Genomic DNA, 13688 nt, shown 5'->3' with positions numbered 1-13688 from the left:
CACACACACACACACACACACACACACACACATTGTCTCCCTAGTGGAATATTAGCTCTTTTGAGGGCAAGATTATGTTTTGTCTTGTTATACCTAGAAGCTAAGACAATGTTTGACACATGGGTATCACTTAGTAAATTCTTACCATTTAATTGATAGATGCTATCTGTGGTTTCTGGTTCTGTTCTAACATTTTACAAATTTTCCCTAAAAACCATTTATCAAAACTGGTCTGTGACCTGATAAAAAATAGTTAGGATTAGATACTTTCTCTAGATAAACACCAGAGAATGCTTTATTTCTGTGCCATCTCAGTGGATAAATTGATTATTCATTTCTCAAAGAGCCTTTTTTCCTAAGACTTTTAAAATAAAAACTCCCAGAAGAAAAACCCATCAGTGTCCCTCCACCATATTAAGAATTCTCTTGGCTGAAACTTTAAAATATTTGTGTGATAAGCTGGCTAGATAGACTAGTTTCAGGGGTTTTTTCCAGGTGGTATAAGATAATTAAAATAATGAAAGTACTTGTGGACCCATCTGGTCAATTTCACCTTTCTTAAATTCAGAGCTGTATAGCAATTTATCTATGTGGTTTCCACCACCATAACCCAAGGCAGATGCAAATTTACCAGGCAGGGGCAATCTGGAAGAATTTGTGAAGCCTTTGAGCTAGCGATACTTACATACACTTATTTTATGCTACATAATTACAACCATACTAGATATTTTGGGGACCAATCTTAATTAACATTTACTCTAGAACAATTCCAGAAAAGGTCTAAAGGTCAGACACCTCACATAAAATGATGTAGTGGTCATGGGTAGATTCTGATTATTATTTTCAGTTTTCACATTCACAAATTCTTATTTTGGTCTGTTTTGCCATTCGAACTTATTTTAAAACACATGTTATACCTAATCTTTGCTTTATGCCTTTGGCCAAATGCTATAAAATTGTGAGCCCAGAGTTTCAGCTAAATTCCCTTTCATTCATTAGTTACTAGTACTTATCACAAAAAAAAAAAAAGCCATATTTTACAAGTATCTGTCACCTTAAATTCTCTAACAGGAATACAGCCTCACATGATACTTTTAAGACAGTGATAGTTGTCCAAAATGTACAAGGTGTTTATTTTGAATGTTAGCTCCTAGAGAACAGGTACTGTGTCATTTTTGTTTCTGTATCCAGCTCCAGGCATGATACCAAGCACATAATAGTTGCTTAATAAATATTGACTGATTAAGTATAGTAATATATTAGACTGTATAAAACCACAAATTGCATGTTTTTTTTATCTGTCATCGACAAACATGAATGTTTCAATATACAGAACAAGGATCAAACTGCATATTAAATTTAAGCCTTATAGTAACAAAATTGCCTTGTTTGTGTCTCCTTTGGAACTTTTTAATATTCTTCTGCAAATTTTTAATATTTTAATAATGCTCCTTTCTTTTGCATCTCTGTCACTACCCACTAACTCCCACCTTCTCCTTCAATAGTCCTCTTTTTGAACAAATAAGTAAAGTTAAGCAGAACAAATGATCATTTTAACAGTGTCTAAAAATATGTGTCTCATTTGCAACTCTAACCCATTGTTTCTCTGCCTGGTAGCATAATTCTGTATCTTTCAAAGTTGTTCTCTTTACATTATAGTTTTTGTGTAAATTGCTATCCTGCCTCTGCCCCTTTTTATCCTTTTTTGCTTTTTTTGGAGGGCAGTTGGGGTTAAGTGACTTTCCCAAAGTCACACAGCTAGTAAGTGTGTCAAGTGTCTGAAGCCGGATTTGAACTCAGGTCCTCCTGACTCCAGGGCCAGTGTTCTATTCACTGAGCCACCAAGCCGCCCAGGTCCCTTATTATTCTTCATCATTTCACAGAAGTCTTCTCAGGTTTCTCTGAATCCATCACGGTCATCACTTCATAGAGAAAATGATATTCTATTATGTTCATATACTATAATTTGTCCAGCCTCTCTCCCATTGCTGAGTACCTGTTTTTTTTCCAGTTCTTTGTTACAGCAAAAACAGCTGCTGTAAGCATTTTTGTAGATACAAGTTCTTTGATCCCTTTGGAGAATATACTTTGTTGTAAGTAGTATCACTGAATTAAAAAAATATTCACTGTATAGTGACTATTGAGCTGGCATTCCAAATTTCTTTCCAGATCAGTTGGACCAGTTTGCAACACTGCCAACAGTGCATCTCTGTTCCTGACCTTCCATAGCATCTATGATAGCTGCCATTTTTATATTTGTCATCTTTGTATACATGGCTGTTGCATTGCACCGTACCATGCCAAGGAAATGGAATAAATGTGCTTCCATGCTAAAGTTTGAACAGCTTCCCCCCTTCCTCATCAGGATGTTAGTCCTACCATCCTATTGATTTTGAGCAAGTCTCTGTGAGATAGAATATACTTGACCTAATTTTTCAGTTAGGGTAAAGCCAAAAATTAGAAACTGGGTTTTCTGTTACAATTCTATGAACTTTGTGGGAAATTAGCAAATGCATGTGGAATGACCAATTTTGGTCTATTCTCTTTCAAATGCTAATTTACTAATAAAACATTGGAAGTCTGAGTTCTAGTCTGGGCTCTGCCTCTAACTATGTAGTTGTTGGATGTTACTAGAGTCGTTTCACCTTGATGTAAAATTTTCCCAATTATAATGTCAGAAGCCTTAGGCCAGATGATTTCTAAGCTCCCTTACATTCACTGTGATCATATCATGGATCCTTGAAATTTTTCCTCATGAATGACAAGAGATAAAGGCACATATAAATTAAACACTGTTTTCCAACTGAGAAATTCCATGGTATGGCAGTAGCCAACTAAAGGATAGTACATGTGAAGATTTCTGCTAATCTTCCAATCTCTCTCTAACCTAGAAATGACCCACTAATTTCAGGGATATTCAAAGTAGCTTAGTAATTTATATTCATAATTTCCATAATTGTTATGGCAAAGTAATTATGGAAACAAGAATACGATGATAAGAAATGGAAAGAAACTTACTATGAAATTATTAGATAAGAATGACTCAATTTCAACCAGTGACCCCATTGGTAAATAGTCAATTTTAAGCTTTATCATAGGTTTGTTTTCCTACATGCTGACGATTTCTTATGGATTGAAATCTTTCCTTTTTTAAGGCCTATATTTACATATCTCTCTTAAGTCTCTTTTACCTTAATACCACTTTTTCTCTTTTGTCTTTACTGATTTGTGAAAGAGTAAAATACAAACAATTTAGTTCTCTTGGGATAGCTTTTTTTTTCATGTTAACATAATTTGTGCTGGGGTCATTGAATTTAACTCCATGAGAGTAGTCCTGGATGGTAATTTTGCATGAAATGTGTTTTCTAAATGACATCTGGTTTTCAAACTGCCATTGGTTACATTGCTGTGTAACATCTGTAGGCATTTAACTACCAGTAGCAGAGGGCTTATGCAAGTGTAGGCAACTAAGTTAAATTTGTGTGCAAATGTTTCATATGATGCTGCTTGTTTGTTACAAATTAATAAAATACCAAGAGGATTCATCTAATATTTACTCTGTTAAAAGATGGAGATTCACACTCACTATTTAGTTTCAAAAATCATATGTTAAAGCATAGAAATCAAAATATTAATCTTCTATTGAAATTTTAATGTAAACATTCATAATCAGAGTTATTACAATAGTATATACTTTTCTAATTATAAAAGCTGCTTCAGAATTTACTAAGTATGAAATGCTATGGATATGGAATAGTACAATGATATAGACCTTCTCTTCATCTGTAGATTTATCAGTAAGATTTTGAAAGTTGACGAAACTTTATCACCTTTTTTTTTTAACAGCAAAATGATACTGAGAGTACTAATATATGTAGGATGTTATGAGAGGTTAGAATTCAAAAATACTCCACAGATGGAGAGTACTGGAAATGTTAAGCACTATGTTTTAGTATTTAATCAAGAGTAAGATGGATATCTTAGGAATCAGCCCTTAACTTGTCTGTGCCAAGGATAGTTCAAAGATTCTGGATATTTGTATTTGTATTTTTACATTTCTGCATTGATCTTTTACTGTAGCTTATGGAAGTTTAACCTCAGCTCAATATTTTTTGCCTTAAAATGATTACAAAGAAATTTTTGAAATATTTCCTAATGTATTTGGGGTAAGAAAGTATAATTAGTTGTAATCTAGTGTATTATATGTAACTAGGTATTATTCTGATGAAATTTACTTCTCATCATTGACCTCCTATTGCTGACTTAACAAAATACACACTGTGTACCGCAACTTTTAAAGCCCTCCATAATCTGTTTCAGTCTACATTTCCAGCATTATTTTGTAGTACTCTCCTTTGTGCACTCCTTGTTTTAGCCAGTCTGGACTATTGTAAAGCACTTAGCACAGTACCTGCCATGTAGTAGGCTCTTCATAAATACTTGTTCCCTTCCCTGCCCGCCACCCCATTTTTTATTTCTTGATCTTTCTTCTTACTGCTGTGCCTTTGCTCACACTATCAATAGGTCTTTGAGGGTCATCTTTCCCTTCCCCTTCCTCCTCACCCCATTCCCCGCTTTTGAAATCATCTTCCTTCATGGCACATCTCAGGTGCCACCTCCATGTCAGGATGTATAATTCCCTTACTGGATGTGATCCTTGGCTCTAGGAATCTCTATGTTTGATTGAGCTTAGCTAGAAATGCTCTGTTATGGTGATGATTAGTTTTTGCATCCACAGTTGCTGATAGGTAAAAATGTCTGTTGTGGAAAAGAACATTTATAATGAAACAATCACCGTGTTAAGAATCAGAAGACCTAGATTGTAGAAAGTCTTGGTTGTGTCACTAATCTGTTGCATGACCTTAGACAAGTCATTTCATTCCTAGGCTTTAATTTCCTTGACTTTAAAATGAAGATGAACTAGATGATCCAAAGACCCTTACAAATTTGTTGCAGAAAGTTGTGATTTCTTTTTCTCATCACTATAGGACTAATTTTAAAGGAATACTGTATTGAGTCTTAAATTAAAACTACTTTATGCCTCTCTTGAAAATAAAATAGTTTTATAGCTCCTAAATTCTTTGTTTTTCCTTTTTGTTTGATATATGTGTTATTAACACAATACCAAAACATTTGTAATGGAACAAGGTGATTTTAAAAATTATGTATTATATTTAGATGAGGTCTCACTCTAAGAACTATCTAAACTTATGGTGTTTTCATTGGAAGTCTTTTTGAGCCTCATGCCCATTCTTTCTAGGAGATATAACTTTGTTTCTTTGGTAGTCCCTGAATATAAGGAGCCAACCCAATAGCAGTCACATCTGGCAGAATGATTAGCCAGTAATGGTGCACTTGGGTGTAAAAGATCAGCTGCAATAGCAGATTATTATACTTCTTCATTGGCTGAATAGAGATAGGTCATATTTCCCTCTCACAAAAATAAATTTAATAAAAAGACAAATTTGTAGTTGTCAAATCAAAACTAAAGAAAGGTCAAAGTAGAACTTAGTAGGGTTGGTAATTTATTAAAAGTCCTAAGTTCCTTTAACTAGAACAAGTTGTTCATTCATTGTTCTTCGACATTTATAAAATGTTAGTGCTAGGCCACTAAGTGAGCAATATTATTTTCCAATTTAGATGAATAGGCTAATGTAATGTTTTCCAGTTATTTCTTATGCTGAATTGTTTGTTATAGGGCAGTCCTAAATGAAATCACACAGCAGATCATCAAAGTTATGCATTCCCACTTCTTTCCACTGCCTTTTTCTGTCTCCTGCTGGTCCACAGCATGGTAACATTGGGTGTGAGTATAGAGTGAGCCTGAGTTAAGCCTTGTAGTGCTTGAAGCATCTATCGTTTCTGGATTTCAACCCTTAATCCTTTAGATGATGGTCCTGTGAGATGGATGTTGTTTTGTTATACTTGGTTTTGACTTGACAAACCTTAAATCTGTCTTTGGTAAATCCAAGCCTTGGGTCATTTTCCCAACTCATTGGTCACTATTTAGTTTTAAAGCAGCACCAACCCAGGGAAAAGGGACAGTTCAGGTTAGCTAGCTATTGGTGCTTTTTTTTTTCCTCCTGCCTGAAAATTTTAGCTCTGAAATCTGAGAGAGAAAAAAATTCAAAGACCACACATTGCTTGATTCCCAAGGAGTGTAGATTTTTGATCTTTTTGCTGTATTTGGATAGAAACTTCAAAAAACATTTATGTGTTTTGGGAAACTGTTTTGATTCCTCTTATTTTAAAAGGGCAGTGCTCATACTTCTGAGTCATTAATGAAACAAAGTATTTTGTTCAGTGGAAAAGAAAACTAGTGTTCCCCAAAGATAAAAACCCTTAAAGATGCTTGTATTTATGTTAAATAGGTGACTGAATATGTCTTATACAAATTTCAAAGCAATTGTATTTCTTTGTAATTTCTTTTGCAGTTGTAGACTCTTTATTGAAGGATCTTTAAAGTTATTATATTGAATTATGAATGAAAATGATGATATAATGTGTTTTGCATAAGCAGTTAAAACTTTTATGCTTTCTCTTTTCTAGATTACCTCTCTTGTGACCCTTCAGCTGTTAACTTTGGTTGGCCATGATGATCAGCTTGATGGACCAAAGTACAAATGCACTGTGTCTTTAGACTTCGTCAGAGCTATTGCAAGGTCAGCCCAAAATAGATTTTAATGTAGTAGTCCATAAGTTATGTAAGTGGTATAATAAATTTAAAAGTAATAGTATTTGTTATTTAAAAGAGAAGAGCTCATTTCACTCCCAGGAATGAAGAACCATTCAAGAGGGAGTCCATGTTTCTTTGGAAATACCCTCAGAGCCCATAGAACATTCTTTTTTCTTTTGATTCTCCTCAGTATGGTGAATCTTTATCCATTAGCCTTTATCCCTTGAAAGGTTAGAGAGCATATTTGATTTCTGAAAATAGCTAAAAGCTAAGCCATTCAAAACCAAGTCTAATGAGCAAGGTGGGCAATCAAGATGAGTAATGCTTTTTTAATTGAAATTAACTGTGACTCTAAAGTGTGTGTGTGTGTGTGTGTGTGTGGTTTGCAAATTGGTGCTGAAAGAATTCCTAAAAGAGAAGGATAAGGATATTTTGACTGACACCAGCATCACTGGAATATGTTATAGGTCACAGTTTTTAAAAAGAGATTAATTCTGGGGCGGCTAGGTGGCGCAGTGAGTAAAGTGCCGGCCCTGGAATCGGGAGGACCCAAGTTCGGTTCCGGCCTGAGACACTTAACACACACAAAAAATGCTAGCCGTGTAACCTTGGGCAAGTTACTTAACCCCAATTGCCCTCCAAAAGGCAAAAAAAAAAAAAAAAGATTAATTCCCCCACCACTTAGGTTATAAAGTGCTTGTGCATTTCTTATTTTTAAAATGTACATGCTTTAAAAGCACTCTGTCTTCTAATTTGTGGTAAGAAAATGATTCTACCACTGATGTCCATAGAGCATATGTCTTTTGCCATTCAATAAATTTGCTCACACCAATGTTGCAAACATACAAAATGGCCAGCCAGAGTTAGGGTTAGTTGTCTGTAGACAACGAACAAAATAAAACTAACTAGTCCATGTAGGTATTTGGTATACTTTACATAGCCAGTCTTTTTTTGGGGGTGGGGGAGAGGGGCATATAGCATCTTACTTAAAAACTCATAAAAATATTCCTCTTGCCAATTTCCTTTCCATTCTTTCAACATTTTTACATTTTTTTTTTTTGCAACTTAATTTATTACTTAGTTATCATAGTAATTTCCATCTTCAAATTGAAATTCATGGTGCAGGAATAGATTAGCTTAGATTCAAATAACTTTAAGCTTCATTAATTCAATTTTTGTCAGTATATACCTTTATGAAAATATGATAGGATTTCTGGTTTAGGGTATTCTCTTCAGTTATAAAGTTTTAGGTTATCTATTGAACCATTTTAAAAATAAAGCAAACTCTACAATCTGTGTATAGAAGGAGAAAGAAATAAAACAAGAGGCCCTAGGTGGAAGACTTCAGTTTTAAAAAGGAAAAAGACATAAAGAGAATTGGGGTATAAAGAAAAAACACTAAATTAATATCCCAAACTACATACTCAGCTCATCTTAAATTCATTTGGATTCTGGTTTTTAAAATGGCACTAGGCAAATCATCATTGAAACTGTTTGTCTTTTTTCTCTATCATACTCATGTCCTGTTTCTTTTATGATGTTTGCTTTAAAAAAGAAATCAATCATTCCCCCCAAAAAATCAATAGGTGTTGCATTCTTCAGGGATGAAACAGTTGTGCTTAGTGAATTTGTTAGACGTGAAAAGCCAAAAAGTTAGAGAAAGTACTTGCAAAGCACATTTTCTCCTTTACAAATCAAAACTTTCCAAAAGAATAAATTGATCTAAGTCTTGTTAATCCAGCATTCTTATAAGAGTAGAGTTATAGCCTGCTATGAATTTGACTGCCTTATATCATCTTTGATACAGCCAATGTGGCATACTATTAAATTCTCGTATAGTTGCCGATACCCTGGAAGATGATCTGCTGGGATCAGTTGGCAGATCGCCTACAGTAGAGGAAATTAGGAATTTCAGTTACCTTGACAAATGAGTGTTTTTTAAAGGAATGGATTTAGTGATTCATTCTCTCCTAACATTCATTCTCTGTTAACATTGAAACATTTCCCTAAGACTTAAATTGTTTTCACCAATAAATACATTAAAATTGGTTAGCTTTCTCATATTTTCTTTTATCATCTGAAGCTCTAGTTTTGCTCAACATGTATTTAAAAGCACAAGGGCAATAAGCCCTAAAATTAGATTCACTTTACCTACTATTCCTTGAAACTGGAAATTAGCTTATAGTTTTGTCCATAGGAATGTACTAACATGAATTCCTTTTCTGTTTTTAATAGAAAAGCACCTTCCATGCCCTAGGTATCTCAGAAAACCATTCTATCTCCTTTGACCAAAAATGACAATTCAGTTATTAACCGAATGTTTTTTGTCTTCTGTACCTCTTCTCTCCAAATTTTCTGGGTTCTAAAAGCTGTAGAGAAGAAGAAAAATATAAAAGGAGGGGTATTAAGGTTGAACAATCAAGTATTTTATTTCTGTATCATTAAAATACTTCATTTGTTAATTTTTTTAAACAATTCTGTATTAGCATCAGATATATAAGAATTATTTTGGGTCATGATTCTTCAGTGTGGTAAGGTTAACTTTCATTATAGTGGTGATATTGTGGTCAAATGGTTAAGGTACTTGGGCTCTTCCTTGTCTCTCATCAGATATCACTTGTCACCCTGGAGCCTCACTTAAGCTGTTGCTAAATAGTTTTTCAGAAATAGTTTCCATTATAGACTATTTTAAGAATTTCAAAATATCTTTTGTGTTAATAACATTCCAGAAACTTTTAAAAAGTTACAAAATGATAGCCAAAAACATTCAGTGATGATGGTTTAATAAATAAGAGATGCAATTAACAAATCTTTAATATGCTGCTCTCATATGGATGATTATTTTTGTAGCATTCAGTGTTAAGCCTTTCATTTTATACTTATTGCTAGATCATTATATCTAATTATTTTGATCATTTATTCAAATAATAAAACTCTAAGACTGAATATTTGTAGTGAAGAATGAGTTTAGAGAAAAGAAAATAATTATATGTCTCTCTCCACTGCTATTTTATTCTGCCTGCCATCAGAGTACAAAAATACACATTCCCGTCATCTATCTGTTGAATCTCATTCTTGGATTTTACAGATTTAGCTACAATCCATGCACAGGTCAACTAGTGTTAAAAGACTGAAAGAATGAACACCATAAATGAGGACAGATGAGCTATGCAGTATGTAATGCTTAAACAGGTGGTTTGGATGATAAACAATGTTCAGCAGCACAAAAGATTTAAATACTTTTGCATCTCTAATTACTTTATCCTCTTTATTAGACAAAAAGCAAGTAGCTGGCAAACTAAATTTCAACTTTCTATGGCATAATTGAAATAGAGTCTTTACACAGCTAGAGCTAACTTTATTTCTTTAAAATACTCCCCAAAAACTTAATGCCTCGCAAAACTTTATTCAGATATTGTTTTCCTAATAGCATTTCAAAGAATTGGTATCAAACTTAGTATTATGTGCAGTGTCATAACACCAGTGGATTATAAAGCATTAATTGTGAATATTCCTGTGTGTTCTTCCCTTAAACACACATTGCTCTGAGCAGTCCAAGAGTGGTGATACTAACAGGTTCTGTGTTTTTGTTTATAGGACAGTGAACTTCGACATAATAAAATACTTGTATGATTTCTTGTGAAAACAAGCTTCCCAGCTTCACATATGGACACTGTGACAGTGACTAAGCCAAGCTGTGTTCATCCATCACTTAGCTGGCCAGGCAGAGGAGTGTTTTGGCTCTATTGGATTTGTCCAAACAGGTGCTGGCCCAGCATGGCATCCGATGAAAATGCTCTGATTGGTCTGGGTGGATCTGAGCAGAGGACTATTTACCAGAGACCCTGGAGTATTTGGAAGCAATGTGTTAATTATAAACAGCAGGGTTTGAGCACAATCTGTTCTATTCTTAATGATGTTATCTTAACACTGAAATTGCCTGAAACCCATTTACTTAGGACTGCATTTTGCTCTGTGAACTATCCCCTGCGCTTTGAACGTGCCAGCAGCCCTTGTTTATATGCCCAGTTTTTTCACTTCCTCTCTGCAGGAGTCTTTGCAATTGCCTGCCAAAGCAGCTTTTTCCTAAGGCCACCATTTTAAGAGATTGGAATTGTGAAATATAATAAATGTAAAGTTATATCTAAATCCAAATGGGTATATATATGTTTTTCTGTGTAGATCATAATTTTCTCAGAACAGAAGGTAGTTTTGATCAGACATAGATCAGCTTTGCATCTCTGACCAATTGTAGTAACTGCCAACCTGGAAAGTGCTTGTGTGATATTATCTGGACACCTACTCACAATTAACTGTCCAAACTAGGGCTTTATTAATGTGATTAGCTTTTGATTTTAACCACTAGCTATTAAAATGTTTACCATTAAAACTGTGCCTGTTATGTCAACTATAGACCTTGGTTCTAGTTTTCTTGTCTTACTTGGTTTTTTGAAGGCACTTTCAGGTTAACATTTGAATATTTGAAAATTGTTTTAAGCTCATTTAGAATGCTTGACAAAAGGGCCTAGTTTAAACTTCAATACAAGTGGAATTTTCATACAATTCATTTTTGAAGAAAAACTCACATTATGCACTCCCAGATAAGAAATCTTTCTGTACAATAATTACCTGTCACATAAGAACTGTAACTTACTAACACAAAGTACAGATTAAACAAGTAATTATTTACTTGCTGCATACCCTGTATTTAGCAGGTAAGGAAAAAAGAAGAGAAAAATAAATTATACCCTTCTCTTGGTAGAAGAGAACAAGGAAAGAAATTCCTCTCCGAAAAGAGCACCATTCACAGTGAGTGTTAGTATATGCCTTCTATTTATAATGGCCTCACCCTAACTGTTAATAAATAGGGACACACTGGCAGGAACAATGTTCTACACATGGAGAAAGTTGTAAGATTCCCATACCAGAATTACCAGGCCTCAATAAAAATGAAGCCCTTTCTGTACAGCCACTTCAAGTAAGAAGAACACCAGGTGGTGGCTTCTTCGTCCTAAATAGTCTGATTTAATATGTTTTCAAAAAGCTTTTTGCTGATCTAGGTTCACATAAACTGGTACTATTATATAAGAGGTGGAGATAATAACCAAAAGTTAGCAAGAGAGAGACAAGACACAGAGAGAGAGAGAACTGAAGTATATTTTTCAGTGCCTGCCTCCTCCTCCCTCCTTCAACACATATATTCTCACACTGGGTGCCCAGAGTTTTATTGTATTTTTATTTATTTTGTTAAGTATTTCTTGATTACATTTTAATCTGACTTAGGATCATAGTTAGGAGTGTTGTAAACCACATGTTTCATCCTTGTAATCTAGGTCATCCTCTCTTCCAATTATACCTACCTTGAATTTCCTTTCTAAGTCTTGATAAGTTGTGAGTCTTATGATTTAAGGCTAATGAGTGTTTAATGTGTTGCCCCTTGTGGGATATTTGCATTTCCACATGGGAGGCCTACAGATACCAAACTTTCTGCTACTGGGAATTTTAGACACTTGCCGCTGGTTAGTAATTAAGATTTCTTCTAAGGAGTGGGCCTTTGTAGTAGAAAGAGTTCTGATTCTGAAGTCAGAGGACTTGAGTTCAAATCCCACCCCTAATATTTGTGACCTTAGAAATCTCTGTGCCTCTCTATAGTTTTTTTATAAATAGGTAAGTATATGTATGTGTGTATATATGTATGTATATATGTATATGTATGTATATATTCTTTAGCATACTACTTAGAAGATTCCATGTCTTTTAGCTTTAGTTCCTCCAGCAATTTGTTGAATTCTTTATTTTCCTTTTTGTTTTTCTTTCTATTATAGTTATCCAAAACTGGAAGACATTAAAATCCATCTCTCACTATTATATTACTGCTATGTCTTCTTGTAAGTCAGTCAAATGCAAAGGAATTTAGATACAAGTTTAACATTGACACTTGTTTGTTTATGGTTTCTTTCAGTTTAGTGCAGTTTTCCTGTGTTATCTCTTTTTATGTGGTGAATTTTGTTTTTGCTTTGTCTGATAGCATAATTGTAGCCTCTGCCTTTTGGGATTAATGTGATACTCTTCCATCTCATTTTTAATCTGTGAATGTCTTTGTGTTTTAGATATATTTCTTCTAAGCAATGAATTGTGGAGTTTTGTTTTCTCATTCCATCCGGCACCCTTTTTTGTTTCATTGGATTGTTTAATCCATTCACATTTAAGTTGAAGAGCTAGGCTCATATTTTCCCTTTGTGACCCTCAGGAAATCCCTGAATCTCCCTGAGCTTCAGTTTCATTATCTATAACATGAAAAGTTTCAATTGGAAAACCTCTGAAATACCTTTCAGTGTCAAATTCTTTCTTATGGTAGAGGAAGACTTAAAATCACACATAAAATAGGACCTGAATTCACAAACATTTATTAAACACCTACTGTGGGTCAGGCACTGTTAGACTTAGGGGAATACAAGGGCAAAGAAATAGTCTCTGACCCCAAGAAGTTTGCCTAAAAGTACATCTGATTATGTATCTTGTCTAAGGGGTAAAGAAAAATTGGCCTACAATGCCACTAATCTGTAGGGTGAGAGATTAATCACTTGTTAATGGCCTTTTTTTTTTTTGAGAGATGTTTCTTCCTAATATCACAGTTTAGCATAGGGAGATATGAACAGCGAAGTATGGTCCCATTATCTACTTGTCCCCAAGTCAGATACGCAGTAACTTAAAGTGACACCATATTGGTAAGTACTAGACTTTGATTTTCTAAAATATGAGGAAATCAAAGATAAAACCACAACTAAAACCATGAGAACTGCTTGCCTATATGGGTCTTTTTTCTTCTAAGTGAGTCATCCATATAATTGTCATTTCTGCGTTTCAACCCATAGAGAAAATGTGTTAATGCCAATCTGATGAGACTATCAGCAAGAATACTAATAGGAGAGTAATAACTGATATATATAGTACTTTAAAATTGACGTTTTACTTATGCTGTATATTCTGAATCTTCAAATAACCCTGTAAG

The 13688-nt window shown here is 34.2% G+C and overlaps 1 protein-coding gene across 2 annotated transcripts in view; it reads left to right on the top strand.

The window, feature by feature from the left end:
* The window catches only part of LOC138175903 (origin recognition complex subunit 5-like), a 100546-nt gene extending 89715 nt beyond the window's left edge, over positions 1–10831 (top strand). For both annotated transcript variants that reach the window (XM_069106559.1, XM_069106560.1), the window contains 2 exons: positions 6550–6662; positions 10274–10831. In XM_069106559.1, coding sequence (XP_068962660.1) covers positions 6550–6662; positions 10274–10319 — 159 coding nt within the window. In that variant the 3' untranslated portion in view covers positions 10320–10831. The remainder of the gene's footprint in view (positions 1–6549; positions 6663–10273) is intronic.
* The last annotated feature ends 2857 nt before the right edge of the window (positions 10832–13688 follow it).

The sequence above is a fragment of the Petaurus breviceps genome, unplaced genomic scaffold (assembly GCF_028583685.1).
Source record: "Petaurus breviceps papuanus isolate PSGF00001 unplaced genomic scaffold, PetGlider_PUasm1.0 79, whole genome shotgun sequence".
Taxonomy (NCBI): Eukaryota; Metazoa; Chordata; class Mammalia; order Diprotodontia; family Petauridae; genus Petaurus; species Petaurus breviceps.
Note: the sequence above shows the minus strand (reverse complement) of the source record. Positions and strands in the feature narration are given on the sequence as shown.